Source organism: Chelonia mydas, chromosome 15 (genome assembly GCF_015237465.2).
Source record: "Chelonia mydas isolate rCheMyd1 chromosome 15, rCheMyd1.pri.v2, whole genome shotgun sequence".
Taxonomy (NCBI): domain Eukaryota; kingdom Metazoa; phylum Chordata; order Testudines; family Cheloniidae; genus Chelonia; species Chelonia mydas.
The window spans coordinates 14,011,991-14,036,443 of NC_057856.1; the positions used below are offsets into that span (position 1 = coordinate 14,011,991).

The window sequence follows — 24,453 nt, forward strand, 5'->3', positions numbered from 1 at the left end:
TTTGCAAACTGGCTGGTTCATCTTTGGGTGCTCGTGCTCCAACCAGCCCCTCGTCGCCGACCCCACAATTTGCCTGCTCGGTTGTGACCTACCCCATCGCCAATGGTCCCTGTTGAACAGGTTCCGGACCGGGCAAGGTCTCTGTGCAGCCGACCAGTATCGCTGGGGCTTTGGTGGCAGTCCTTTGTGCAGCTGCGGCGTAACCCAGACGGTGACACCTTGTCAATGAAAGCTGCTGACCAGGTCCAGCGGTGGCCCAGGAGAACTGCATCACGCCACTGGAGATTCCATCGCTTGGCTAGACGACTATGCACACACTAAACAAATACCTTTTCCAATTCTAAAACGTCTTTTTGACATGGGGTATCCAAAACTACACACAATATTCAAGGTCTGGGCATACCATGGTTTTATATAGTGTCATGATGATATTTTCAGCCTTCTTATCTATCCCTTTCCTGTCATTCCGAACACTGTTCGCTTTTTGACTGGGCTGCACATTGAGCAGATGTTTTCAGAGACCTCTCCACAATGACTGCAAGATCTCTCTCTTCAGTGGTAACAGCTAACGGCGACCCCATCATTTTATATGTTTACCTGGGATAATGTTCTCCAATGTGCATTACTAAATTATCTTGAGTAGTTTTGTATCATCTGCAAACTGTGACACCTCGCTGATTGCCCCTTTTCCAGACCAATTAGGAAGATATTGAACAGCACTGGTCCTACCCAGATCCTTCTGGACTCCACTATTTGCCTCCCTCCACTCTGAAAACTGACCATTTTTCCTACTCTTTGTTTCCTATCTTTTAAGCAGTTACTGATCCACGCAAGGACCTTCCCTCTTATCCCTGGAGAGCTGGCCTGCACGGCCCCAGTATCCGCTACCGCTCACGGTGGGGTGCCCCTGGGGTCAGAACAGAACATTAGTGTCCCAGGAAGAGACAACAATAGCAAACCAGCTAGGAGGAGGTGACTTCCCTAGCTTGGGTTGCATTCGTCTTAATCTAGGCAGGTGCAACTTCTGAAACCCCTGCGGAATCCCTTCCAAAGATGGGACCAGGCTGATGACGTGATCAGTGCAGCCAGCACAGAGAAGAACACCCTGAAAAGGAACACCATGAATGCTGCAAACAATTGTACAGTGATGTTCCCTCTGGCTGTGAGAGACAGTGAGTAGGGGCCCTTTGTGATGAGCTCAGCATGGAGGGTCTACAGCTTTTCTAAAACCCCGCCAGAATAATTTTAGTAACAGCAGCACTGACCAACAGGGGGTGCTCTTCACCTTCACAGTGCTGGAGCTCAGAGTCTCTACTCGGCAGTGTAAAGCAAGTCAGGCTACACACTGCTGGGCTAGAGAGATCTCTGGGCTTTGGGGCTTTCTATTCCCCAACAGCGCTCACATGACCGAGCTGGTCAAGGGACCCTAGGACCACTGTTTGGATTCCAACTTCCCAGCCACTCCCTCTCTGCTCCCTGGTCTCTGGGGCAGGGGTTCTCCGACTGCCAGTCTTGCTTGGAGTGGTGCGAGGGTCACGACAAGATCACCAAAACCCAGGGCTGCTATCACCCAGAGGGGGCAAGCGTTGCCTTCGGCCTGCCCCACTGTCCTGCTGCTGGGAAGTACCACTCAAAGGGGAGCAGTCAGGAGCCAGTTGCCTTGATCCTCATGGTCCCCATTGCTCAGCTGTTCCTCGCTGTCTTTCAGTGGGGCTCCCCTCCAGGAGTGTGCCGTGCAAAGGGTCTCGGCCCCACCCTTCCCAGCAGAGCCTCACCTAGCAGCATGCTCCAATAGCACCCCAGAGCCCCCCAGCAGCACCCATCCTGGTCAGTCCCAACCCCAATCAAGCACAACTCCAGAGCCCAGCAGCAGCCACTCACTCCTCAAGCCATCGGTCTGCAGCAGCCACATCTCCCAGGGACACCTAACCAGCCAGCAGCCGTCCCATCGGACACACAGCTCCAAACCAGCCAGGGTTTCTTGCGGCCACAAAACCCATGGCAAAGGGACGCTGCAAGAGCAGTCACGCACCACTCCCTAGCACCACCGGTACATCATTTCAGGTACCCGGAGCAGCCGATGGAAGAAGTCAGTCACCACAGGGCTGGCGATACCCCAGCCAGGAGCTCCAACCCTGAACCAGGATCAGCTGCTAGTCCCGGCTCGGCTGGAGGCAGGAGAGGAAGACTTCCTCTTCCCCTGCAAGGAGTGTGGGGCTGTGTCAGACTCACCCCAAAAAACCTTCCCAGCTGCAGCAAGCTCAGCATCCTCCCCTGCTTCCTGCCCCCATCGCTCCTCAGCTGCAGGGGGAGGGGACACTGTACGGGAGCTGCTCCCCCAGCCCCCCAACTCCCATGCATCTGGACCTCCCATATCCAGACACCCCCAAGCCTCACCCCGTGCATCTAAAATCACCTAGCTCTCCATACCCAAACCCCACCCCACTGAACCTCAACTCCTGCATCTGGAGCCCCCTGCACCCAGACCCCTGCTCCAGACCTCCACCCCTGCACCCACACCACCCCCACTGACCTCCCTGCACTCAAACCCGACCCTTATGAGCTCCATCATCCTGAGCCCCACATCCAGACCCCCATGCCACTACCCCCAACTAACTGCACCCAGACTCCCCGCTGACACCCCCATGCCCAGACCCCTCCATTGATCCCCAACCACCTTCACCTGGAAGCCCCTGCACAGTCCCATTGTCCCTGCACTTGGACCCCGCCCCTCCCGAGCCCCCGTGCATCCAGATCCTGCCACAGTCTGCCTGCACCCAGATGTCCCACACAGGTGGGACACCTAGATCCCCCCACACTGAGCCTCTTCAGACTTGGATCCTGCCTGGTTCAACCTGCCTGCCCCACACCGAGTCCACCTGGCACAGAGGGGAAGAGTCTCATGGTGTTTCTGGGACAGCAGCTCTTCGATCTTACGAGACAGCATGCCGACACACTCACTCTCCCCCAACACACACTGCCTCTGTCTCTCTCCCTCTCCGCTCACACACACAGACACACGTCCTGTCACACACTCCCCCCACCCCACACCTGCACAGGAGAAGAGACTGACGAATAGTTTGTGCAGTAGGACCAGAAGAAACCTGGCCGTGCCCCCCCTACTCGTTATATACAAGGACAGTGAGAGACCCTCCGGAATCCCGGAGCGATTGTGTCTGTTGGGGCCCTGGCTGATGCCATCTCAGCACAGCTCTGCTGGGGAGCTGGCCACACACGGAGTCCTCGGCCGGGCTGGGCAAGGGCTGAGTCTCTCCTCCTCTGACACAGGCTCTGCCGCTGTGCAGACAGGGCTCCGTGCTCCTCTGAGTGGAGAGGCCCATTCTGCTCCCAGAGGAGTGTTGGAAAGTCCCCCGGCAGACAGCTCTCCTGTGGGCTCCTGCCCTGGCCAAGCAGGCATTGCTACTGAGAACCCCAGGGGTCCTGAGAAAGGGAGAGGGGACACACCCCTGCCTCTCAGAGGTGGCCAGGTTCTCAGCAGCCCATCAGTTGCTCTACTCTCAATCAAATCCTCAGGGAGTGGGATGAATGCCCACATTGAAAGGCAGAGACGATCTTCCAGGATATCGTGATTACACCTGAACTCTGTGGAGATTTACGGTTCCTTGGCACTCTCGGTGTCGGGGATCTAAGGTGGTGATGGTCAATTTCTACTCTGTCCGGCAGGGTAAAGCGCCATGCAGGAGCCCGGGGTGGTTCTGCCTCCCTGCCCCTTCCCCTGGGGACGGGTCTGTCTGTGTCTCACAGAGTTAGATTCATGTAGCCGCACCCCGGTGGCTGCCCAGCTCTAGAATGTCTTAATCTTCATCCAGCTGCCTGAATACCTGACTGATCTCTGCCCAACGACTAAGCCAAGGGCCTGATCAGCTGGTTAGTGTGGAGAAGGACATCCTGGAAGGAAGAGGCTGAATGCTGGAAGGGACTGGCTAGCTGTTCCCTACAGGCCTGGAGAGTCAGGGACGTGATCATGGCAAGTGCGACGCTGGCCACTAGGGGGCAATAGTAATCTGTGGGAGCCGACCCCATCGCAGGGAGTGGCTGTGAGTGCTGGTGTGCTCCGGCCCTAGATGTTGGGGAAGGTGCGTGTGCCACACGCTCAGAGGCAGGGGCTGTCAGCGCACCCAGCACTAGACCCCTCTGCCAGAAATAAACGGGGCATCGCACTTGGCACGACGGCTTAAAGGGAGAAAGAAAAGATGAACCAGCAGCTCCTCACTCGTTCCCGTGGGGCGGCCGGGCCAGACCTGAGCAGGGCTGTGACCCGCTCACGAGGGCCCAGGTTGCAGTTCCCAGAGTGAGGAGCCAAGTCCAGCCAGCCCCGTGGAATGGGGAGTTTCTGCGTCACATCGGGACTGTCCTGGGAACCATGGATTCATGTAAAGTCTGAAAATATCAACTGCCCTCATCCAGCCTCCACTCCGAAACTACCCCAATTCCAGTCTCCATTCAACAGCACCCACCTATACAGCACCCACTCCATAAGCTGCCCCAAGACTACTTCCCATGCAATGGCACCCACCCATCCAGCACCCACTCCGAAACCTGCCCCAAAACCCATCCAACGGCAGCCACCCCATCCAGCACCCACTCGCTAACCTGTCCCAACACCCATCCAACAGCACCCACCCATCCAGCACCCACTCCATAACCTGTCCCAACACCCATCCAACAGCACCCACCCATCCAGCACCCACTCCATAACCATCCCCCACACCAGTCCCCATCCAACAGAACCAGCCCCAGCACCAGTCCCCATACAACAGCACCCACACCATCCAGCACACCAGAAATGATCACCCCAAAACTGGCCAGCATTTCTTCCTGCAATGACTGAAAATGGTGGCATGACTCTGAAAACAATTGTGCTCTGGGAGCATGAGCAGAAACCACAGTTTAATTTGAGGTCTCAGGCAGATCAAATTGGAGACTTCTGGGGACAGGGGTCTGCACTTGATGTTCTGAGTACACCAGACCCATTGGGAGCTGCTCACCTCTGGGATGAGCTAAACTTTCTTCTTGCTGATGAAAGCAAAACAGTCCTTTCCCCAACAGTGTCTGAGGGGATTTATGCAGAGAGGCTCTCCCCTGGGTCCCTTCGCTCTTGGGGAGTGAAAGGCAGCAGAAACCAGTGAGCAGGGAGCTGATTTGCATGAAGGGGCCGTTCTCCAGCACTGGGGGTTTAAGAGAGAATCGGAGGGTCCCAGACACAGACCCGTTTGCTTCAGGAAGCCGAGCTCGTCTGGATCCATCATGGCCTGGGCCCCTCTGCTCCTCACACTGCTCACTTACTGCTCAGGTATTACAAGCGGGAGAGTTTTTCTCCATCTCTTTAGTCAGGGGATTTTCTCTTCCTCGGGTTCCTGCACGGCCTGTGTGTTAGCTCTTGAAATACTGATTGTATCCCCATGTTTTCTCCTCCTGTCTCAGGTTCTCTCGCCCAGTACGTGCTGACTCAGCCGCCTTCAGTCTCTGTGTCTCCAGGGCAAAACGCTCAACTCACCTGCGGGAACAACATTGGTAGCAAGTATGTGCAGTGGTTCCAACAGAAACCTGGCAGCGCCCCCCTACTCCTTATATACTATAGTAGCAGAAGCCTCCGGAATCCCCATCGATTCTCTGCCACCTACTCCGGTAACACGGCCACGTTAACCATCACTGGAGTCCAGGCGCAGGACGAGGCTGATTATTACTGTCTGGTGTGGGACAGTGACAGTAGCACTACTCACAGTGACACGGCCAGATGGGGAAGTGAGACACAAACTGCCCGTTGACACAGGGGATCATTTATTCTCATTCTTTCTGGGACAGCGTGAGGGGCCCTTTCTGAGCTGGGAATGGAGGCGTCTTATTTCATCTGCCCACAAACCCTTCTCGGCAGCCTGGGCTCACACTTTGTCTCCTTAGTAACCCCTGGGGTGGGAAAGGGCTGAGTCTTCCTCCCCTGGCGCAGGCCCCAGCTCTGCACTCCAGTGAGTTGACAGGCCCATTCGGAGCATTAGGAAGTCCCCCAGCAGACAGCTCTCATGTGGGCTCCTGCCCCAGCCAAGCAGCCATTGCTAGTGAGAGCCCCAGGGGGTCCTGAGGAAAGGGCGAGGTGCCACACCGCTGTCTCTCAGGAGGTGGCCAGGTTACTCAGTAGCCCACCAGCTGCTCTTCTTCTGAATCGAATCCTCAGGGGAGTGGGGTAAACACGGCAGTGATGCCGTTACCAAGTGTCCAGAGGGCTGTCAGTGTGCACCTGCCGGACTGGAGTTGTGCAGAGCAGGGATCGAGCGCTTCAGGGGGGATCTCAGCCCCAAAAGGGGTTTGCTGAGAGTCCCCACTGGGTTCAGCCCGGGGCATCGAAAGGCAAAGTGAGTTCCACGTAACTAGAGCTGCTCCAAACGTTTCAGACAAATAACTTATTCAGCAAAAGGTGCAGTTTCGGTCCAACCGAAAGGACGCACAAATTGGACCGGCTTGTTTGGCCAGTCACAAACTGGCCAGAGGGGGGCTGGTGCTGCTCTTACTGTTCCTGACACCCCCCCCATTCTTCATTTACCCAGTGGGGAGGGCGCTCACCTAGACCATGGGCAGCCCACGTTCAACTCCCCGCTCTGGAACCATTCCAAGCCGGACTTTTACAATACTCCAAAACACGTAAAACATTTCAGATTCAATCTGAGCTGAACTGAAGACACGTCCAGTAACGCCGGCTATTTAACCATCCCGGGGCCCTGGCAGAGGACGAGGCTGATAATTACGTGCTGTGGTGCACAGCAGGGCCTGTTCCAGTGACTCGGTCAGATGGGGAAGTGAGACAAACTCCTCCCTCCCCTTCCCCATCCAGGTTCTCTGGTGGGGGGAACAAAAACACACAAGCTGCCGTGTTTGGTTTCTGCCTGTAACGCATCACACAACAGTTGTTCTTCTCAGCGAAGATCATTTCCCCACTCTCAGCAGTTGCCCAGCGCTTCCCTAGTCTTCCCTGTTCTCTCCTCAGACTCTCTCTGCTGGGTCCAGGTGGACACCTCGAAGAACATAAGAACGGCCACCCTGGGTCAGACCAATGGTCCATCTCTCCCAGTAGCCTGGCTTCCCACAGTGGCCAGTGCCAGAAGCTTCAGACGGAATGAACAGAACAAAGCAATTACTGAGTGATCCGTCCCCTCTCGTCCAGTGCTAGCAGCTGGCAATCTAGCCATTGATGGACCTATCCTCCACGAACTTACCGAGTTCTTTTTCCACTCCTAGTTATTCTGTGGCCTTCACAACATCCCCTGGCAACGAATCCCACAGGTTGACTGTGCGTTGTGTGAAGAAGTACTCGCTTAGGTTTCTTTTAAACCTGCTGCCTATTAATTTCATTGGGTGATCCCTGGTTCTATTGCTATGGGACAGGTTATCAACACGTCCTTATTGACTCTCTCACACTAGTCATGATTTTATGGACCTCTATCATCTCCCCCATGTATTCTCCAAGATGAACCATCCCAGTCTTTTTAATCTCTCCTCAGATGGAAGCTGATCCATACCTCGAACCACATTTTGGTGGTTCCTCTTTCTACCTGATCCATATTGGGATACAGCTCCCAGGTGTCAAGAGTTCCAAATAGAAGCGGTGGAACTTCTGAAAGGCCGACCGGGAAATATACAGGAAGCTGGAGAAGACAGTAGTGACAATACCAGCCTGGCATCTCTCGGTAAATGAGACCTACCGTCGCTTCTGTGGTGCTGTCTACAAGCAGCCTGCAGAGCCATCCCACACGGTTGCTCCCCGGTCTAAACCCCCTGTCTCGAGGAGGAGAGCGCTGCCTTGCACAAGCAGTAGGAGGCATCTGGTGACCCAGACGCCGCTGACCCTCTGATCGATTCATTGGACACTGCTCGCCGAGCCAGATGGGAGGAGACGACCGAGAGGATGAGCTTTACCTGCTCCAGATGCAAGTCTTGGAGTGCGCAACCACACCTTGGAGCAGCGTAGCAGCCACCTGCACCCTGCCAACCTTCAGTGACTTCAGTGATGAAGAACTGCATCACGCCACTGGAGATTCCATCGCTTGGCTAGAGACTATGCACACGCGAAACAAATACTTTCCAATTCTAAAACGTCTTTTTTGACATGGGGTGTCCAGAACTACACACAATATTCAAGGTCTGGGCACATACCATGGTTTTATATAGTGTCAGATGATATTTTCAGCCTTCTTATCTATCTTTCCTGTCATTGAACACTGTTCGCTTTTTTGACTGCAGCTGCACATTGAGCAGCTGTTTTCAGAGACCTCTCCACAATGACTCCAGGATCTCTCTCTTGAGTGGTAACAGCTAACGGCGACCCCATCATTTTATATGTATAGTTGGGATGACGTTTTCCCTGTGCATTACTTTGCATTCACCAACATTGAATTTCATCCGCATTTTGTTGCCCAGTCGCCCAGTTTTGAGAGATCCCTTTGGAACTGCTTCGCAATGTGCATTACTAAATTATCTGAGTAGTTTTGTATCATCTGCAAACTGTGATACCTCGCTGATTGCCCCTTTTCCAGACCAATTAGGAAGATGTTGAACAGCACTGTCCTACCCAGATCCTTCTGGACTCCACTATTTGCCTCTCTCCACTCTGAAAACTGACCATTTTTTCCTACTCTTTGTTTCCTATCTTTTAAGCAGTTACTGATCCACGCAAGGACCTTCCCTCTTATCCTGGAGAGCTGGCCTGCACGGCCCCAGTATCCGCTACCGCTCACGGTGGGGTGCCCCGGGGTCAGAACAGAACATTAGTGTCCCAGGAAGAGACAACAATAGCAAACCAGCTAGGAGGAGGTGACTTCCCTAGCTTGGGTTGCATTGTCTTAATCTAGGCAGGTGCAACTTCTGAAACCCCTGGGAATCCCTTCCAAAGATGGGACCAGGCTGATGACGTGATCAGTGCAGCCAGCACAGAGAAGAACACCCTGAAAAGGAACACATGAATGCTGCAAACAATTGTACAGTGATGTTCCCTCTGGCTGTGAGAGACAGTGAGTGGGGGCCCGCTTTGTGATGAGCTCAGCATGGAGGGTCTACAGCTTTTCTAAAACCCCGGCCAGAATAATTTTAGTAACAGCAGCACTGACCAACAGGGGGTGCTCTTCACCTTCACAGTGCTGGAGCTCAGAGTCTGTACTGGGCAGTGTAAAGCAAGTCAGGCTACACACTGCTGGGCTAGAGAGATCTCTGGGCTTTGGGGCTTTCTATTCCCCAACAGCGCTCACATGACCGAGCTGGACAAGGGACCCTAGGGACCACTGTTTGGATTCCAACTTCCCAGCCACTCCCTCTCTGCTCCCTGGTCTCTGGGGCAGGGGTTCTCCGACTGGCAGTCTTGCTTGGAGTGGTGCGAGGGTCACGACAAGATCACCAAAACCCAGGGGCTGCTATCACCCAGAGGGAGCAAGCGTTGCCTTCAGCCTGCCCACACTGTCCTGCTGCTGGGAAGTACCACTCAAAGGGGAGCACTCAGGAGCCAGTTGCCTTGATCCTCATGGTCCCCATTGCTCAGCTTGTTCCTCGCTGTCTTTCAGTGGGGCTCCCCTCCAGGAGTGTCCGTGCAGAAGGGTCTTGGCCCCACCCTTCCCAGCAGAGCCTCACCTAGCAGCATGCTCCAATAGCACCCCAGAGCCCCCCAGCAGCACCCATCCTGGTCAGTCCCAACCCCAATCAAGCACAACTCCAGAGCCCAGCAGCAGCCCCTCACTCCTCAAGCCATCGGTCTGCAGCAGCCACATCTCCCAGGGACACCTAACCAGCCAGCAGCCGTCCCATCGGACACACAGCTCCAAACCAGCCAGGGTTTCTTGCGGCCACAAAACTCATGGCAAAGGGACGCGGCAAGAGCAGTCACCCACCACTCCCTAGTAGCTCAGGTACATCATTTCAGGTACCGGAGCAGCCGATGGAGAAGTCAATCACCACAGGGCTGGCGATACCCCAGCCAGGAGCTCCAACCCTGAACCAGGATCAGCTGCTAGTCCCAGATGGGCTGGCGGCAGGAGAGGAACAGACTTCCTCTTCCCCTGCAAGGAGTGTGGGCTGTGTCAGACTCACCCCAAAAAACCTTCCCCAGCTGCAGCAAGCTCAGCATCCTCCCCTGCTTCCTGCCCCCATCGCTCCTCAGCTGCAGGGGAGGGGACACTGTACGGGAGCTGCTCCCCCATCCCCCCAACTCCCCATGCATCTGGACCTCCCATATCCAGACACCCCCACCAAGCCTCACCCCATGCACCTAAAACTCACCTAGATCTCCATACCCAAACCCCACCCCACAGAACCTCAACTCCTGCATCTGGAGACCCCCTGCACAGACCCCCTGCCTCCAGACACACCCCTGCACCCACACCACCCCCACTGACCTCCCTGCACTCAAACCCTGACCCTTATGAGCTCCATCACCCTGAGCCCCCACATCCAGACCCCCATGCCACTAACCCCCAACTAACTGCACCCAACTCCCCGCTGACACCCCCATGCCCAGACCCCTCCATTGATCCCCAACCACCTTCACCTGGAAGCCCCTGCACAGTCCATTGTCCCTGACTTGGACCCCGCCCCTCCCCGACCCCTGTGCATCCACATCCTGCCACAGTCTGCCTGCACCCAGATTGTCCCACACAGGTGGGACCTGGATCCCCCGACACTGAGCCTCTTCAGACTTGGATCCTGCCTGGTTCAACCTGCCTGCCCCACACCGGTCCACCTGGCACAGAGGGGAAGAGTCTCATGGTGTTTCTGGGCCAGCAGCTGTTCGAACTTAGGAGACAGCATGCCGACACACTCACTCTCCCCCAACACACACTGCCTCTGTCTCTCTCCCCCTCCCGCTGACACACACAGACACACACGTCCTGTCACACACTCCCCCGACCCCCACACCTGCACAGGAGAAGAGACTGACGAATACTATGAGCAGTAGGACCAGAAGAAACCTGGCCGTGCCCCCCCTACTCGTTATATACAAGGACAGTGAGAGACCCTCCAGAATCCCGGAGCGATTGTGTCTGTTGGGGCCCTGGCTGATGCCATCTCAGCACAGCTCTGCTGGGGAGCTGGCCACACGCGGAGTCCTGGGCCGGGCTGGGCAAGGGCTGAGTCTCTCCTCCCCTGACACAGGCTCCACCGCTGTGCAGACAGGGCTCCGTGCTCCTCTGAGTGGAGAGGCCCATTCTGCTCCCAGAGGAGTGTTGGGAAGTCCTCCAGCAGACAGCTCTCCTGTGGGCTCCTGCCCCGGCCAAGCAGGCATTGCTACTGAGAACCCCAGGGGTCCTGAGGAAAGGGAGAGGGGACACACCCCTGCCTCTCAGGAGGTGGCCAGGTTCCTCAGCAGCCCATCAGTTGCTTTACTTCTGAATCAAATCCTCAGGGGAGTGGGGTGAATATGGCAGTGATGCCATTACCTACCCTCCTGAGGGTTGTCACCGTGCACCAGCCATACTGGAGTTGTGCAGAGCAGGGATCGAGGGCCTCAGGGGGGATCTCACCCCCAAAAGAGAGTTTGTTGGGAGTCCCAATTGGGTGTAGCACTGGACATCGAATGACAGAGATACTCTTCCAGGATATTGTGATTGCAACTGAACTCTGTGGAGATTTACGGTTCCTCAGCACTCTCGGTGTAGGGGATCTAAGGTGACGGTCAATTTCTACTCTGTCCGGAAATGTTCAAAAGCACAGGGTAAAGCGCCATGCAGGAGCCCGGGGTGGTTCTGCCTCCCTGCCCCTTCTCCTGGGGACGGGTCTGTCTGTGTCTCACAGAGTTAGATTCATGTAGCCGCACCCAGGTGGCTGCCCAGCTCTAGATTCTCTTAATCTTCATCCAGGGGGCTGCAGCTGCCCGAAAAACTGACTGATCTCTGCCCAACATGACAAAGCCGAGGGCCTGATCAGCTGGTTAGTGTGGAGAAGGACATCCTGGAAGGAAGAGGCTGAATGCTGGAAGGGACTGGATAGCGATGTTCCCTACAGGCCTGGAAAGTCAGGGACGTGATCATGGCAAGTGCGACACTGGCCACTAGGGGGCAATAATAATCTGTGGGAGCCGACCCCATCGCAGGGAGTGGCTGTGAGTGCTGGTGTGCACCGGCCCTAGATGTTGGGGAAGGTGCGTGTGCCACACGCTCAGAGGCAGGGGCTGTCAGCGGGCCCAGCACTAGACCCCTCTGACTCGAGCCCATGAACACTCACCGTCTGCTGAATAACAAAGGAGGTTGTGCGAGGGCTGCCAGAAATAAACAGGGCATCGCACTTGGCATGACGGCTTAAAGGGAGAAAGAAAAGATGAACCAGCAGCTCCTCACTCGTTCCCGTGGGGTGGCCGGGCCAGACCTGAGCAGGGCTGTGACCCGCTCACGAGGGGCCAGCTTGCAGTTCCCAGAGTGAGGAGCCAAGTCCAGCCAGCCCCGTGGAATAGGGAGTTTCTGCGTCACATCGGGACTGTCCTGGGAACCATGGATTGATGTAAGGTCTGCAAATATCAACTGCCTTCATCCAGTCGCCACTCCGAAACTAGCCCAAATCCAATCTCCATCCAACACCACCCACATCATCCAGCACCCACTCCGTAACCTGTCCAAACAGCCATACAACAGCAGCCACCCCATCCAGCACCCACTCGCTAAGCTGTCCCAACACCCATCCAACAGCACCCACCCACCCAGCAGCCACTCCAGAACCAGCCCCCACAGCAGTCCCCATTCAACAAACTAGTCCCAACACCAGTCCCCATCCAACAGCACCCACACCATCCAGCACCCCAGAAATGATCACCCCAAAACTGGACACCATTTCTTCCTGCAATGACCGAAAATGGTGGCATGACTCTGAAAACAATTGTGCTCTGGGAGCATGAGCAGAAACCACAGTTTAATGTGAGGTCTCCGGCAGATAAAATTGGAGACTTCTGGGGACAGGGGTCTGCACTTGATGTTCTGAGTACACCAGACCCATTGGGAGCTGCTCACCTCTGTCATAAGCTAAACTTTCTTCTTGCTGATGAAAGGCAAAGCAGTCCTTTCCCCTACAGGCGTCTGAGGGGATTGATGCAGAGAGGCTCTCCCCTGGGTCCCTTCGCTCTTGGGGAGTGAAAGGCAGCAGCAGCCAGTGAGCGGGGGGCTGATTTGCATGAAGGGGCCGTTCTCCAGCACTGGGGGTTTAAGAGAGAATCGGAGGGTCCCAGACACAGACCCATTTGCCTCAGGAAGCCGAGCTCGTCTGGATTCCCACCATGGCCTGGGCCCCTCTGCTCCTCACGCTGCTCACTTACTGCTCAGGTATTAGAAGCGGGAGAGTTTTTCTCCATCTCTTTAGTCAGGGGATTTTCTCTTCCTCGGGTTCCTGAATGGCCTGTGGTGGGTTAGATCACTAAATATTGATTTTATCCCCATGTTCTCTCCTCCTGTCTCAGGTTCTCTGGCCCAGTACGTGCTGACTCAGCCGCCTTCAGTGTCTGTGTCTCCAGGGCAAAATGCTCAACTGACCTGTTCAGGAAGCAACATTGGTAGCAAGAGCGTGCACTGGTACCAACAGAAACCTGGCAGCGCCCCGCTACTTGTTATATATGGTAGTAGCAGCAGACCCTCTGGAATCCCCGATCGATTCTCTGGCTCCAGCTCCGGTAACACGGCCACGTTAACCATCACTGGAGTCCAGGCGCAGGACGAGGCTGATTATTACTGTCAGGTGGGGGACAGCGGCACTGCTCACAGTGACCCAGCCAGATGGGGAAGTGAGACACAAACCTCTTGTCATCAAAGGGCAACGTGTAATAGCATTCGTCCTGTGACAGCGTGAGGGGCCATTTCAGAGGCAGGAAAGCAGGTATCCTATTTAATCTACCCAGAAATCCTTCCAGGCAGAGCCTGGGACCACGCTGCATCTGCCTCATAACCCTTGTAAACAATCTCACCCAATGCACAGAGCTCTGAAGTGGAAGGACAATTCAGAGAGCGAGGGGATCTCGTCCCCATTCCTGTTAAAGGGACAAACTGGACTCGCACCCAGTGCCTGGCTCCGTGACTCTTCGGATGAGATCAGAATCTCGGCCTTCATTACAAGAAATTATAGCCAGTCCTCACGGGTTGTTAAGAAAAGCTTGAAGAATGACTGCAGTGTCCCTGATACCTGCCGGAGTCTGCAGAGAGCCTGAAACAACAGCTCCAGAGCTGTGAGCCACCCACTCATCTTGACCCTGAGAACCTGCTGCTTGTTGTAGGTTCTCACCACCAGAGCACTCTGTGTATTGGGGCCCTGGCTGATGCGATTTCCCCATAGCTCTCCTGGGGTGCTGGGCACATGCAGAGTCCTGTGCTGGGGTGGGTAAGGACTGAATCTTCCCTCCCCAAGCACAGGCTCCACCGCTGTGCAGACAGGGTTCCGTGCGCCCGTGAGTTGAGAGGCCCATTCTGCTCCCAGTGGAGCATTGGAAAGTCCCCCACCAAACAGCTCTCCTGTGGGCTCCTGCACGGCCAAGCAGGCAATACTACTGCGAACCCCAGGGGGTCCTGAGGAAAGGGAGAGGGGACACACCCCTGCCAGGTTCCTCAGCAACCAATCAGTTGCTTTACTTCTGAATCAAATCGTCACGGAAGTGGGGTGAATACGGCAGTGATGCCGTTACCAGCTCTCCTAACGGTTGTCACCGTGCGCCGGCCATACTGGTCTTGTGCAGATCAGGGATCGAGAGCCTCAAGGGGGGATCTCACACCCAAAAGAGGGTTAGTTGGGAGTCCCAACTGGGTGTAGCACGGGGCATCGAATGACACAGATGCTTTTCCAGGATATCGTTATTTCACCTGAACTCTGTGGAGATTTACGGTTCCTCGGCACTCTCGGTGTAGGGGATCTAAGGTGGTGACGGTCAATTTCTACTCTGTCCGGCAATGTTCAAAAGCGCAGGGTAAAGCGCCATGCAGGAGCCCGGGGTGGTTCTGCCTCCCTGCCCCTTCCCCTGGGGACGGGTCTGTCTGTGTCTCACAGAGTTAGATTCATGTAGCCGCACCCCGGTGGCTGCCCAGCTCTAGAATGTCTTAATCTTCATCCAGGGGGCTGCAGCTGCCCGAAAAACTGACTGATCTCTGCCCAACGTGACTAAGCCAAGGGCCTGATCAGCTGGTTAGTGTGGAGACGGACACCCTGAAAGGAAGAGGCTGAATGCTGGAAGGGACTGGATAGCGATGTACCCTACAGCCCTGGAGAGTCAGGGACGTGATCATGGCAAGTTCGATGCTGGCCACTAGGGGGCAATAGTAATCTGTGGGAGCCGACCCCACTGCAGAGAGTAGCTGTGAGTGCTGGTGTGCACCGGCCCTAGATGTTGGGGAAGGTGCGTGTGCCACACGCTCAGAGGCAGGGGCTGTCAGCGCGCCCAGAACTAGACCCCTCCGCCTCGAGCCAACGAACACTCACAGTCTGCTGAATAACAAAGGAGGTTGTGCGAGGGCTGCCAGAAATAAACAGGGCATCGCACTTGGCACAACGGCTTAAAGGGAGAACGAAAAGATGAACCAGCAGCTCCTCACTCGTTCCCGTGGGGTGGCCGGGCCAGACCTGAGCAGGGCTGTGACCCGCTCACGAGGGGCCAGCTTGCAGTTCCCAGAGTGAGGAGCCAAGCCCAGCCAGCCCCATGGAATAGGGAGTTTCTGTGTCACATTGGGACTGTCCTGGGAACCAAGGATTGATGTAAGGTCTGCAAATATCAACCTCCGTCATTCAGCCGCCACTCCGAAACTAGCCAATTCCAGTCCCCATCAAACAGCACCCACCCATCCAGCACCCACTCCATAAGCTGCCCCAACACTAGTCCCCATGCAACGGCACCCACCCATCCAGCACCCACTCCGAAACCTGTCCCAACACCCATCCAACGGCACCCACACCATCCACCACCCACTCCATAACCAGCACCCACACCAGTCCCAATCCAACAGAACCAGCCCCAACACCAGTCCCCATCCAACAGCGCCCCCACGATCCAGCACCCCAGAAATGATCACCCCAAAACTGGCCACCATTTCTTCCTGCAATGACTGAAAATGGTGGAATGACTCTGAAAACTATTGTGGCCTGGGGGCATGAGAAGAAACCACACTATTCTTTGAGGTCCAAGGCAGATAAAATTGGAGACTTCTGGGGAGAGGGGTCTGCACTTGACGTTCTGAGTACACCAGACCCATTGGGAGCTGCTCACCTCTGGGACGAGCTAGACTTTCCCCTTGCCAATGAAAAGCAAAGCAGTCCTTTCCCCTATAGGTGTCTGAGGGGATTTATGCAGAGAGGCTCTTGGGGAGTGAAAGGCAGCAGCAGCCAGTGAGCAGGGGGCTGATTTGCATGAAGGGGCCGTTCTCCAGCACTGGGGGTTTAAGAGAGAATCGGAGGGTCCCAGACACAGACCCGTTTGCCTCAGGAAGCCGAGCTCGTCTGGATCCATCATGGCCTGGGCCCCTCTGCTCCTCACACTGCTCACGTACTGCTCAGGTATTAGAAGCGGGAGAGTTTTTCTCCATCTCTTTAGTCAGGGGATTTTCTCTTCCTTGGGTTCCTGCACGACCTGTGGTGGGTTAGCTCTTGAAATATTGATTTTATCCCCATGTTTTCTCCTCCTGTTCCAGGTTCTCTGGCCCAGTACGTGCTGACTCAGCCGCCTGCAGTCTCTGTGTCTCCAGGGCAAAAAGCTCAACTGACCTGTTCGGGAAGCAACATTGGTAGCAAGAATGTGCAGTGGTACCAACAGAAACCTGGCAGCGCCCCCCTACTCGTTATATATGGTGATAGCAGCAGACCCTCCGGAATCCCCGATCGATTCTCTGGTGCCAACTCTGGTAACACGGCCACGTTAACCATCACTGGAGTCCAGGCGCAGGACGAGGCTGATTATTACTGTCAGGTGTATGACAGCGGCACTGCTCACAGTGACCCAGCCAGATGGGGAAGTGAGACACAAACCTCTCGTCATCAAAGGGGAACGTTTAAGAGCATTCGTCCTCTGACAGCGTGAGGGGCCATTTCAGAGGCGGGGAAGCAGGTATCCTATTGAATCTACCCAGAAATCCTTCCAGGCAGAGCCTGGGACCACGCTGCGTCTCCCTCATAACCCTTGTGAACAATCTCACCCCAATGCACAGAGCTCTAAAGGACAATTCAGAGAGCGAGGGGAGCTCGTCCCCATTCCTGTTAAAGGGACAAACTGGACTCACACCCAGTGCATGAGGACGCCCCTCACCTGGCAACAGTCCAGGGCTGGACACTGTTCTCCAAACTTCTCCTGCCAAAGTCAGACTCGTTCTCTTCTCCTCACAGCTTTGTCGAGACGTCCACACACACAGACACAGGGCCCCGCAGTGGGAATGGGGGATGGACCCTGGCACTGGAGAAGATCACTTGAGTGTCAGGCTCCTGGAGCCGGCAGCGAGAGCTCACTTTTCCCTGCTCTCCATCCCCACGGGCCTTGGGGGCATCTGTGTCCTGCACCCCGTGTCCCAGCCTCCAGATATCCAACACAACAGCCCACCTGCAAGCTGGGGCCGAGGCCTGTGACAAACCCCCATGTGGCACCAGCAGGAAGGAGAAGAGCCTCAGTCTCTGACTAACGGGAATGTCAAAGGGCCGATTTCGGAGGGGAAGCGCACAGGAACAGGAGGGCTCTGACCGCACAGAGCTGCGCCAGACTCTCAGAGCCATGAGCAAGGGCGAAGGTTCGTTAGCGCAGCCCTGACACCGGGGTGAGGGAGGCAGTGTGAATGCACTGGGCTGGGTTCGCTGATCCCGGCTTAAAACAAGAAGTCCCAGAATGCACATCTGCTACTTCCGCAACCATCACCGTCCACTCAGTGCAGGAGCTGGGACCAGAACTGCAGAGTTCCCGGCTCCAAGTCCTGTCCCCTGAGCGCTGCCTCTCACCCCTCCTGCTGGGGCAGGCTCAGGGCTGCTGCTGGTGGCTACCTGCCCCTCTCTGCTCCCTGCTGGGGCCATTCTGGGAGGGAGATCGAACGTTGTTAACAACAACTTCACAATCGCTTCTGCAAACCCCTTTATTCAGCCCCAGACTGAAGGGGGCTGCTTTCCTGTGCGACATACACCCCACCGCAACCAAGGACACCCCACAGACCTTCCCTGCCTGCCCAGCAATGCAGATAGCACAGAGCTGAGCCATAGGATCAGCAGAGATTGAAACCGCGCAAAATGACCACTTGCGACAGATGGGAGTTACTGAATAGTTCGCCTCAAGGCACAGACCAGTGTTCAGAATAGCCCAGGATCATTTGCGGTGGTGTCTGTGCAGGTTCACGTGAAGCATCAGGAGTCCTATACAGCTACGGCCGTTCCTGTGTATCCGTTTCAGTGGAGGAGGCCTGTGGGGTGTTCTGAAGCGACATCGGCCCATTGTGACTTCCCTGCCCTGTCTGGGACAGCTCAGCTCCTGACACCACCAAGCTGTGCTGTGTGTATGTAACCCTTCTGCCAGGCCAAGTTGATAGCAGCAAGGGCCGGGTTCAGTACACAGGGGTTCCCTCTCATCAAAGTAAATACAAAACTGGCTCGAGCCCCCACCCAGTGACCTGGGAAAATCTTACACACCCCCTGGGCGCCTCAATGAGGCAATACTTCCCCTCTCGCAAGCACAGAGTCTCGGTGTAGTAGAGAATCTTTAATAACATGAGGTAAACGACATCAGCGTTAAATTGGGGAAACACCACAACTAGTGTTCATTAACCAAACCATGAGCAAAGACCCACCCCAGAAAATTGGGCCACATCCTTTCCCTCAGGTTCTTGAGTCCCAGAACCCAAACGTCTCTTGAGTCCAGCAATCCTCAAATCACCCAAAATCCAAAAAGTCCAGCCCCAGAGTTCAAAAGTTCATCTGCAGAGTGTTACTCCCCAGTCTGGCTAAAATATGCCTGTGTGTGGGGGAAAGAGGTAAGGGGTACCTTACGTGTCCTGAAGCTGACTGCCCCACAGGGCTCTGCTCTGCTACGCTGTCTCACGAACGGCTCTGCTCCACCACGACCGGCTCCGCTCTGCACAGCTCGCCGTCTCACGAACAGCTCTGCTCAGCTCGCCGTCTCACGAACACACCGCTGTCTCACGAACGGCTCCACTCCACCACGACCGGCTCCGCTCAGCTCAGCTCGCCGTCTCACGAACAGCTCCGCTCAGCTCAGCTCGCCGTCTCACGAACAGCTCCGCTCAGCTCAGCTCGCCGTCTCACGAACAGCTCCGCTCTGCACAGCTCGCCGTCTCACGAACAGCTTCGCTCAGCTCAGCTCGCCGTCTCACGAACAGCTCCGCTCAGCTCAGCTCGCCGTCTCACGAACAGCTCCGCTCTGCACAGCTCGCCGTCACACGAACAGCTCCGCTCAGCTCCGCTCGCCGTCTCACGAACAGCTCCGCTCAGCTCCGCTCGCCGTCTCACGAACAGCTCCGCTCTGCTCCGCTCGCCGTCTCACGAACAGCTCCGCTCTGCTCCGCTCGCCGTCTCACGAACAGCTCCGCTCAGCTCACCGTCTCACGAACAGCTCTGCTCAGCTCAGCTCGCCGTCTCACGAACAGCTCTGCTCAGCTCACCGTCTCACGAACACGCCGCTGTCTCACGAACAGCACCACTGCACTCTAGATCTTCTGGCTCCCCACTACTTGACACAGTGCTCTTAGTGATTTCAGCTCATAGTAGTGGGGGCCTTAGTGCTGGTGCACCATAAGGCCAAAGTGAATGCAGCACAGTGCCTGCAGCAAGACTCTTAATAGACCCAAAATTAGCTCTGACATTCCACAGTGGAGAGAGACAGAGGTGCAATTGGTGCTTCAGGCCCTCACAAAGGGGCCCACACCACCAGGTACTAATACCTGTCTCAAGTCTCTCTCAATTCACAGAGTTTTGGAACCCATGTCCCTTGCCTAGCGAGTGCTACTCAGTTGATGGTGAGTCCCTCCATCATAACAAAAGGCCAAGTACAGTTCCAAGCACAGTTCCCATAATCAGGGTAATAACAATTTACTCTTCCCGCCCCAATAACAAAGACACTGGGGATCCCACAACAGCCAAAGTGACCATTTGGGCAGTTATGGCCTCATTCTAGGCGGGGTGGGTGTGCCTATGCAAATTGAGATCAGCCCCTGAAGTTCTTTTCCACTACTTGCCACACCTCACCACCAGATGTCAGGGTGGAGCCCATCCTGACTCTGCTTACATGTAAAAGCCTGTCTGCAGGGTGCTGACCCGCTCCAGGGGAATGACTGAAACAGGGCCTGAGATGGCTAAAGGCCTCACCACAGCATGCCCCCCCCTTCACACACGGCACTTTCCCTGTGATCTTGAGGACCAACGAGGCAGGATCAGATGAGCACAAAGGTGGAGCTTGTGTGCGCCTCCCCCAGGAGGATAAATATAAGGGGCAGATACCGTCAGGCAGTCTTAGCGCATTTGGCTCTTTTTCTTCCCGGGGCCTGAAATCTCCTCACCATGCTCTGGGCTCCCCTCCTCCTCCTGCTGGGGACGGGGTGCACAGGTGAGAACAGGGGAGCGGGGTCAAGACACCCTGAAGTTGCTGCTGGAGTCAATGCACAAACTGCGTCACTCCCGGCCGGGGACGGGCCCCGTGGGGTTCACCGGATTCTCCATTGTTTCCCCAGCGTCCAGCTCGCAGCCTGTGGTGACTCAGCCCCTCTCAGCCGCCCTCAGGGGCCTGCGCAGGCTGCTAGGTTTGGTCTCTGCCTGTCGCATGTCACACAAACACGTGTCCTGCACTCTGCCTCTCCGCTCCTCAGCCCCTGTCACGGGGTGAGAGCCGGCTTGAGGCACAGGCACTGTCTATATGCCCAGGCCCAGGGTCCTGGCTCTTGTGGCGAGATCAGAATCTCGGCCTTCATGACGAGAAATTATACCCTCTCCTCATGGGTTGTTTGAAAAGGCTTGAAGCACGACTGCAGTGTCCCTGACACCTGCCTGAGTCTGCAGAGAGCCTGAAACAACAACTCCAGAGCTGTGAGCCACCCACTCATCCTGACCCGGAGAACCTGCTGCTTGTTGTAGGTTCTCACCACCAGAGCACTCTGTGTATTGGGGCCTGGCTGATGCCATCTCAGCCGAGGTCTGCTGGCCACACGCAGAGTCCTGTGCTGGGGTAGGTCAGATTTGAGTCTTCTCTCCCCTGGCACAGACTTCACCGCTGTGCAGACAGGGCTCCGTGGGCCCATGAGTTTAGAGGCCCATTCTGCTCCCAGAGGAGTGTTGGAAGGGCCCCAGCAGACAGCTCCCCTGTGGGCTCCTGCCCCGGCCAAGCAGGCATTGCTACTGAGAACCCCAGGAGTCCTGAGGAAAGGGAGAGGGGACACACCCCTGCCTCTCACGAGGGTGGCCAGGTTCCTCAGCTGCCCATCAGTTGCTCTACTTCTGAATCAAATCCTCAGGGGAGTGGGGTGAACACGGCAGCGATGCCGTTACCAGCTCTCCGGAGGGTTTTCACCATGCACCTGCCATACTGGATCTGTGCAGAGCAGGGATCGAGTGCTCCACGGGGGATCTCACCCCCGCAAGAGGGTTTGTTGGGAATCCCCGCTGGGTGCAGCATGGGGCCCCAACACCCATCCCCATTCAACAGCACCCACCCCATCCAGCACCCTCTCCATCACCTGCCCCAGCCTCAGCCCGCATCCCACAGCCCCAAAAACCCTGAAAAGGAACAGCGTGAACGTTGGAAACAACCGTACGACGCTGTTCCCTGCAGCTGTGAGACAGTCAGGAGGGGGCAGCGTTCCCATGAGCTCAGCGTGCCGGGCCTGAACTCTTGTGAAACGCTGGAAGGACTGATCGTAGTAATAGGACACTGACCACCCGCGGGAGCTCGTCCTCTCTCCAGTGCTGGAGCTGAGTGTCTCGGTGAGTGCAGCCGTGTCCAGGTGCCAAGCTACAAACTGTGGGGACAGAGACATCTCTGGACTCGGGGCTTTTCATACCCCAACAACTTTCCCCTTTCCAATGTGAAGGTCACAACAAGATCACCAAAACCCAGTGGCTGCTCTGACTCAGGATGGGGAAGCGAAGGGGAGGGAAGCAGAATTTCTCTCTCCCTCTCCTGCTGCCACATTCCCATCCCGCTGTCCACACCAGGTCCTTCTGCAGGGAAAGCCACAAAAATCCATCAAGAGCCAGGTGCCTTGCTCACCAGGGGCCCCATTGCTCACAGTATCCTCAGCTGGTTCCTCACCATCTTTCAGTGAGTTTCCCGTGAGCAGTGTGCAGCGCAGAAGGGTTTCAGCCCCTCCCCTACCCCTTTCCAGCAGGACATCCCTCAGCAGCATCTTCCAGGAGCACCATCACCACCCAGCCGCACATCCACCACCCAGCAGCCGCCACATTGTCCGCTCCCAAACCCCACGCCAACACCACGCCCCAGGCAGCAGCTGTAAATCCCAGAAGCCATCAGTCCGCACCCGCCAAACCTCTCAAAGACACCTGCACAACCTGCACCGCCAGCAAGTCCCAGCACCCGTCCCACCAAGGACACACAGCCCCAAACCAGCCAGGGTTTCTTGCCCCTGCAAAAGACTGTGGGTCAGGATCATGACAAGAAACCCAGCTAGCTTTGCAGTGGCAAGCAGACAACGTTGGAGACTCCTCACTCCAGGGGGAGTGCTCTGGACGGTTACAGTCTGAGCAGACACAGCACTTCGGGAGCCCCTCACCCCCAAGATGAGCTTCATTTTTCCTTGCAAATGGGAAACAAAACAATTCTTGGGTCTGTCTGTAGCTGTCTCTGAGGGGAGGGAGGTGCCAGCAGCAGCCAGTGAGCAGGGGGCTGATTTGCATGAAGGGGCCGTTCTCCAGCACTGGGGGTTTAAGAGAGAATTGGAGGGTTCCAGACCAGACCCGTTTACTTCAGGAAGCCAAACTCGTCTGGATCCCCACCATGGCCTGGTCCTTTCTTCTCCTCTCACTGCTCACCTACTGCTCAGGTGCGGCGACGGTGTGTGTGTGGGTGGGTGGGGGGAGGGAGCGGGAAGCTTTTCTCAGTCTTTCAATCAAACGGGACTTTGATTTTAGACCCATTTCCCCCATTGCTTCCCCTGGCTGCTGGCCCAGAGCTTTAATCATCATGATTTTATCCCCGTGTTTTCTCCTCCTCTTGCAGGTTCGGTCGCTCAGATCGTGCTGACCCAGCCGCCTGCAGTGTCTGTGTCTCCAGGGCAAAATGCTCAACTCACCTGCACAGGAGAAAAGATTGACAAAAAGTATGTGCACTGGTACCAACAGAAACCTGGCCGTGTCCCCGTACTCGTCATATACAACGACAGTGAGAGACCCTCCGGAATCCCCGATCGATTCTCGGGGCCAGCTCCGGTAACACGGCCACGTTAACCGTCACTGGAGTCCAGGCAGGACGAGGCTGATTATTACTGTCAGGTGTGGGACAGGACAGTAGCACTACTCACAGTGACATGGCCAGATGGGGAAGTGAGACACAAACTGCCCGTTGACACAGGGGATCATTTATTCTCATTCTTTCTGGGACAGCGTGAGGGGCCCTTCCTGAGCTGGCAATGGAGGCGTCTTATTTCATCTGCCCACAAACCCTTCTCGGCAGCCTGGGCTCACACTTTGTCTCCTTAGTAACCCCTGGGGTGGGAAAGGGCTGAGTCTTCCCTCCCCTGGCGCAGGCCCCAGGCTCTGCACTCCAGTGGGTTGACAGGCCCATTCGGAGCATTAGGAAGTCCCCCAGCAGACAGCTCTCGTGTGGGCTCCTGCCCCGGCCAAGCAGCCATTGCTAGTGAGAACCCCAGGGGGTCCTGAGGAAAGGGCGAGGTGCCACACCGCTGCCTCTCAGGGGGTGGCCAGGTTACTCAGTAGCCCACCAGCTGCTCTTCTTCTGTATCGAATCCTCAGGGGAGTGGGGTAAACACGGCAGTGATGCCGTTACCAAGTGTCCAGAGGGCTGTCAGTGTGCACCTGCCGGACTGGAGTTGTGCAGAGCAGGGATCGAGCGCTTCAGGGGGGATCTCACCCCCGAAAGGGGGTTTGCTGAGAGTCCCCATGGGTTCAGCCCGGGGCATCGAAAGGCAAAGTGAGTTCCACGCAACTAGAGCTGCTCCAAACGTTTCAGACAAATAACTTATTCAGAAACGTGCAGTTTCGGACCAACCGAAAGGATGCACAAATTGGACCAGGCTCGTTATGGCCAGTCACAAACTGGCCAGAGGGGCTGGTGCTGCTCTTACTCTTCCTGACACCCCCCCCATTCTTCATTTACCCAGTGGGGAGGGCGCTCACCAAGACCATGGGCAGCCCACGTTCAACTCCCCGCTCTGGAACCATTCCAAGCCGGACTTTTACAATACTCCAAAACACGTAAAACATTTCAGATTCGATCTCAGCTGAACTGAAGACACGTCCAGTAACGCCGGCTATTTAACCATCCCCGGGGCCCTGGCA

General features: G+C 56.0%; 6 protein-coding genes and 1 gene segment (V, D, J or C); all 7 read left to right on the forward strand.

Moving 5' to 3' along the window:
• Positions 1 to 24,453, forward strand: part of LOC102937026 (immunoglobulin lambda-1 light chain) — a 537,592-nt gene that overhangs the window by 388,858 nt on the left and 124,281 nt on the right. The window contains exons 1-2 of one of the 37 annotated variants that reach the window (XM_043529658.1): positions 5,254 to 5,314; positions 5,446 to 5,737. The exons of 34 other annotated variants lie outside the window; for them this stretch is intronic. In XM_043529658.1, coding sequence (XP_043385593.1) covers positions 5,269 to 5,314; positions 5,446 to 5,737 — 338 coding nt within the window. In that variant the 5' untranslated portion in view covers positions 5,254 to 5,268. Of the gene's footprint in view, positions 1 to 565; positions 571 to 5,253; positions 5,315 to 5,445; positions 5,738 to 24,453 lie in introns of those variants that run through there. 2 more of the 37 variants (XM_043529641.1, XM_043529659.1) reach the window with 2 other exon arrangements.
• LOC102941305 (immunoglobulin lambda variable 3-21) overlaps positions 1 to 24,453 on the forward strand; it is a 550,568-nt gene that overhangs the window by 380,990 nt on the left and 145,125 nt on the right. The window lies entirely within an intron of this gene.
• LOC122461352 (immunoglobulin lambda-1 light chain-like) overlaps positions 1 to 24,453 on the forward strand; it is a 567,620-nt gene that overhangs the window by 369,545 nt on the left and 173,622 nt on the right. The gene's annotated exons all lie outside the window — the stretch shown is intronic.
• LOC102941083 (immunoglobulin lambda-1 light chain) overlaps positions 1 to 24,453 on the forward strand; it is a 389,283-nt gene that overhangs the window by 248,377 nt on the left and 116,453 nt on the right. For 4 of the 24 annotated variants that reach the window (XM_043529693.1, XM_043529678.1, XM_043529706.1 and 1 more), the window contains exon 1: positions 16,443 to 16,503. The exons of 17 other annotated variants lie outside the window; for them this stretch is intronic. In XM_043529693.1, the coding sequence (XP_043385628.1) occupies positions 16,458 to 16,503 (46 nt within the window). In that variant the 5' untranslated portion in view covers positions 16,443 to 16,457. Of the gene's footprint in view, positions 1 to 13,239; positions 13,302 to 16,408; positions 16,504 to 16,637; positions 16,936 to 24,453 lie in introns of those variants that run through there. 3 more of the 24 variants (XM_043529687.1, XM_043529682.1, XM_043529690.1) reach the window with 3 other exon arrangements.
• Positions 1 to 24,453, forward strand: part of LOC122463057 (immunoglobulin lambda-1 light chain-like) — a 375,063-nt gene that overhangs the window by 213,308 nt on the left and 137,302 nt on the right. The window lies entirely within an intron of this gene.
• The window catches only part of LOC102935130 (immunoglobulin lambda-1 light chain-like), a 376,593-nt gene that overhangs the window by 192,574 nt on the left and 159,566 nt on the right, over positions 1 to 24,453 (forward strand). The gene's annotated exons all lie outside the window — the stretch shown is intronic.
• The window catches only part of LOC119563806, a 331,177-nt gene that overhangs the window by 139,336 nt on the left and 167,388 nt on the right, over positions 1 to 24,453 (forward strand).